This window comes from Sitodiplosis mosellana, unplaced genomic scaffold (genome assembly GCF_009176505.1).
Source record: "Sitodiplosis mosellana isolate CC-2019 unplaced genomic scaffold, AAFC_SMos_1.0 Smas_scaffold_6036, whole genome shotgun sequence".
In the NCBI taxonomy this organism is placed as follows: Eukaryota; Metazoa; Arthropoda; class Insecta; order Diptera; family Cecidomyiidae; genus Sitodiplosis; species Sitodiplosis mosellana.
This window is the reverse complement of record NW_022601277.1, coordinates 38,445-43,023: the sequence shown is the minus strand read 5'-3', so window position 1 is coordinate 43,023 and position 4,579 is coordinate 38,445. Positions and strand designations below refer to the sequence as shown.

General features: G+C 33.0%; 1 protein-coding gene across 1 annotated transcript; it reads right to left on the bottom strand.

Annotated features, from left to right (window-relative positions):
* Window positions 1-2,337: 2,337 nt before the first annotated feature.
* LOC129573270 (prostatic acid phosphatase-like) lies at window positions 2,338-4,116 on the bottom strand. The gene is made up of 6 exons (XM_055453656.1): window positions 3,961-4,116; window positions 3,705-3,764; window positions 3,588-3,629; window positions 3,049-3,503; window positions 2,643-2,892; window positions 2,338-2,572 (listed from the first exon to the last, which is right to left on the bottom strand). Exons 1-6 carry the CDS (start codon window positions 4,096-4,098, stop codon window positions 2,348-2,350), a joined length of 1,170 nt encoding a protein of 389 aa, XP_055309631.1. The 5' UTR covers window positions 4,099-4,116; the 3' UTR covers window positions 2,338-2,347.
* Between the last annotated feature and the right edge of the window lie 463 nt (window positions 4,117-4,579).

Below are 4,579 nucleotides of genomic sequence, written 5' to 3'. Positions count from 1 at the left end.
AACATTCGTATTCACTCCAAAACTTGAGGAATTGAAACTCATTGGAAACAGTCAACCGGTAAAATTTCACGACTGTACATTTCCATCGGAGAAAAATGTGGAACTAAAGTCAACGGTTGACAAAATTAGTGAATTAAATGTTGGAAAAATGGATGAATCAAATGTGAAATCGTTAATTTGCCATAAGAATGAACCAAATCGATTTATGAAGTCGATTGCTGTTTATGTTTCTGAAGCTATATTTCCAGACTTTAAATGTGTACCATCGGGAGAATTTTATGCATCGTTGTACTCTCGAAATCCAAAGCTGTTGAACTCGAAAAATCGGACTCTTTTCAACGTTCGAAATCTCACATTTTTCAACGCCTCATTTCTACGTTCAAGTGAAGAAACGCAAAATATTCCAGCGAAACAACTTAAAGCAACAGAAAATATTTCACCGAGACTATTAAGTGAATGAACGGTGGAATGAACGGTGATGATAAACCAACATTTTTTGGAATGAACAGTGACGAATTTGAAACCGTATGCATCATCGTCATATCAGTGCTAATAGCTCTTTTCTTCATCTTCGTTGCACTCATCATTCGTGAAAGTTTAATCCAAACAAATCGACGTAAAGTGATTCCAATTAAAGCTTCGTGCCGGCCGCACAATATCGTACGCATTAAAGCAGTTGAAAATGATTATGTGTAAATAGTAAGGTATTTAGGCTTATTTTTAAGTAGTGCCTTTGCTTATCATTCAATGAATGTCATTCAGAAATGTGAGAAATGATATTATTATCAATACTCATTAGCAAACATAGTGGTAAATAATATAAAAATGTTGAGCAATTGATGATTATTTATTTAATTTAGACACGTTTAACTAAATTCTCATTTCTTAGTAACCAATTTACATTTTTCTCCATAGATCATGTAGTACATTCAATTAAACGTTAATTTATTTTAACAAAACCAATCATTTTTTCAAGTTAATTTATTTGAATTTTTCAATGAATCCTAATTGAAAAGGCCTTTTTGTGATAATTCATTCTAAAAGTACATTTAAACTGAGATTCCAATTTCTGTTCTGTCACTTTTAACGCATCATTACCAATATAAATCATTTTTCAAAGTTACTTTGTCGTGCGTTAGAGCCTTCATCGCCCCTTCAGCTTTGTTCTTGCATACAGTCAAACGCTTGCTTCATTCACTATTAGTCTCAATACAGTAGATGTTTGTGCCGCTACGATAAGTCGAGAGAACGGCACGTTGACTGTTTGCATTTCATTCACACGCTGCTATATGAATGTAGCAATCGCCTGCAAACGTGTAAGAACAGAAATAATGTCCAATCGTTATGCGCTTGTTGGTGTGTGTTTGTACGTGTTTGTTTGTCGCTTGATTAGCGTACACAAATGTCAGTCAGCATAGATGTTGAACGTTTAATAGAAATTTCTATACATATAAACGAAGTATAGCATGGATGGACATGAAATTGGATGTATTGGTGCGTAAATTTGACAGAACACTCAGTTTAAATTATAGCTGTTCCTACGATAATTTGACTTTTTCAGAAAACTTATTTTTTTACAAAATTCCATTTTGAAAATCTAGGGTTTTTGAATTTGAATTCGTTCAGTTTTTCATGACGAATGATGTGCTGCTTTCACTTTAAAGATTCCATAAAGCGTTTTGAAAGAATTGAGTAAAATCGCTCGTTATTAAGATTCAATCTTAATAACATATTATTAAGATAATTTTGTTAATAACGAGCGTTGACTAATCAATTCTTTCGAAAAGCTTTATGGAATCTTTAAAGCGAAAGTAGCACATCATTCGTCATGAAAAACTGAACGAATTCAAATTCTAAAACCCTAGAATTTCAAAATGGAATTTTGATAAAAAATAAGTTTTCTGAAAAACTCAAATTATCGTAGGAACAGCTATAGTTTAAATCTTCTTTGTTAATTTTGTGATATTTAGTTCTAAGTTACCAAATAAAGTAAACATATTTTGTAGAAATCGTATGTGTTTTTTTAAAGCTTACAGTTGTTCTTGAAGTAAATGATTATAATCTGAAATGTGCAAGAAAACAATCCACTTATTTTTTTTATTCCAAGCATAAATTTTATTTGATATGAAAAGGTACAGAATATTTAGAAAAGTTAGTTTTTGAAGACTTTATTATTTACAAAATTATGAATTGTGAACCATTTTTCGCGTCCGATGCAAAATGATTTCATTTGATATCGATTTTGGTAAATTACAAAAAATGAATTCATTGGTTAAGCAGATGTGCGAATGGATGACAAAAACCGACATGGGTCAACAGTTTTTTTCTACTAAAAACCACAATATCTTTAATCTTGAATGCCACACTCCTCATCGTGATCACCAGGTATAATATCACCGTATAGTTCATACAAACGCTCAAGTGTGCAACACTTTTGGCCGTAATTTAGTATTTCCATGGGCGTAAGATTTTCTTCGTTTGATTTTCTATAGAAAATTTGAATGCAATGCTCCTTATCGCCCGCTTCATAGAGTTCCATATGCACACTTGCTGAAAACGGCGGAACGTGTAACTGTAAAAAAAACAAAGTTTTTGTAAGAAAATGTCTTCATTTTTTAAAGTGTTAAATGAGCACAAATCACCTCGAAAAGTCCAAGACTATTCAACAAAGATGAAACTGTATAATCATGGGCCGAATATAGCCATAGTAAGCGATTTGGCTGAAGTGTTGAATTGATTTTCTGGGCAAAAAGTTCGAATATTTCTTTCAATAAGAATCCAGTCTGCAATCGTGCCAATTCCTTTGTTCCAGATGCCATTTTAAAATAGAAACTAGTTATGTATTCCATTGTACCATTTGGTTTGATTGCTTCTCGTGCCCAGTCTGGCAGTCTTAATAAATATTTAGATCATTTTTTACTTCATTTTGTGTGCTATTGTTGTGGTCGTTTCTCTAGATTTTCATTTATCAATTCGCCACAGCCACGACGCATGGCATCAGTGGGCGAATGGCTTAATATTTTCAAATGTGTATGTAATAGTACTCACATTTTGTTTTGGATACTTTCAATGTAAAGTGTGTGATACAAATTGAACACATCCAATATAGTTGTGAGATTTTTACCGCACATTTCCGACCAATGCGCAAATTCATCGGCATACTCCGTATAAATGCGTTGCACTTCCGGAGACTCTTTTTGATATTTTTCATGTGCAGTCCAAAACTTTGGACAATCTTCGGGGCCCCACAGTGCGTAATCCAATTTTATTGGCACAGTATGTACAGGTATTGGTTGCCATTTAATTGGATTGATGGATTTATGCCAAATTTCATCGTCAGTGGGTTCGAACAACGCTGCTAAGCAGGCTAATGCGCTCATAAGGGTTCTGTCAACATCCGACGATCTTACGTACACTTTATTGGGTGAATATTTATTGCCCAACAGTTCACCATATCTCCTTCGAAAAAATTGTCCCAGCTCGTAAATTTGCTGCTTGCCTTCCTATCGATTGATGAAAGTATGATTGGATTAAGAAATAGAACACTTTGAAAGTGTTAAAAAAAAAGTAATAACAGAAAAACTTACATTGGTTAGTTGGCCGAAGCCCTCGGGCCAATGAATTTCGTCCTAGAATAACATAATATTCGAAAATATTAACGTAAAAACCAAGTGAAATTTATTAAATTTTTGTAAATTATTTACTTTGTACGGATCATTTGGATAATTGAAATTGTTGATGTTCCGAATGCCATGTCGAAATAGCTTGAATACAAATTTGCACTGGTAATTCGTTTTTGTTCGTCAAGAACTGCGAATGAAAAAATGCGAACGCTTTGTGTTAGATTACACGAACGGTTCGCAGTTCTTATCAAACAAAAACTGATTAGCAGCAATTTCACATACACTGAATAACTGAAGTGAAAAGCAAAAACTTATTAATAAACATTTATTCAATTACAACGATTCCAAATATCAATTTGCTCGCATTCGTGCAACAAAATTCACTCTTCGGTTCTAAAACGGTCTGTTGTGATTGTGATGTTACGTTGAAATTCGACATAATCAGTAGTAAAATAACTAGAAAAAATGACCACATTTTGAACAACTAAATGATTTGCACTCTATGAAAGTATAGAATATACTGAAGCAAGCGAGATAATTGTATTCATACACACGTTGAGTCGTCAGTAATTACTATTTTCGTTTACTTCGGTGACATCATACCTGGTGATTACGACGTGACATTCAAGATTTTTTAAATTTTTCAATGAATACCCATTGAGAAGACATATAGTATTCTATATGTATACACCCAACACGAGTTGGGTATATTCTTCAATTTTGTAATATTTTCTTCTAATTTAGCGAACACAGACAGTTAAAATGTTTTGTAGAAACCGGATGTTCAAAAAACAGTTTTTTTTTCTTGTAGTGGTCATATCTTAAACCAACATTTGTTCTGTCCTTTGATAATTATTTGATTAGATTATAATCTAACGATACTGTAGTATTGATTCGACAAAGAAAGTGATGGAAATCGCAATACATTTCTATGGGTGAGATTGAGAGCGATATAT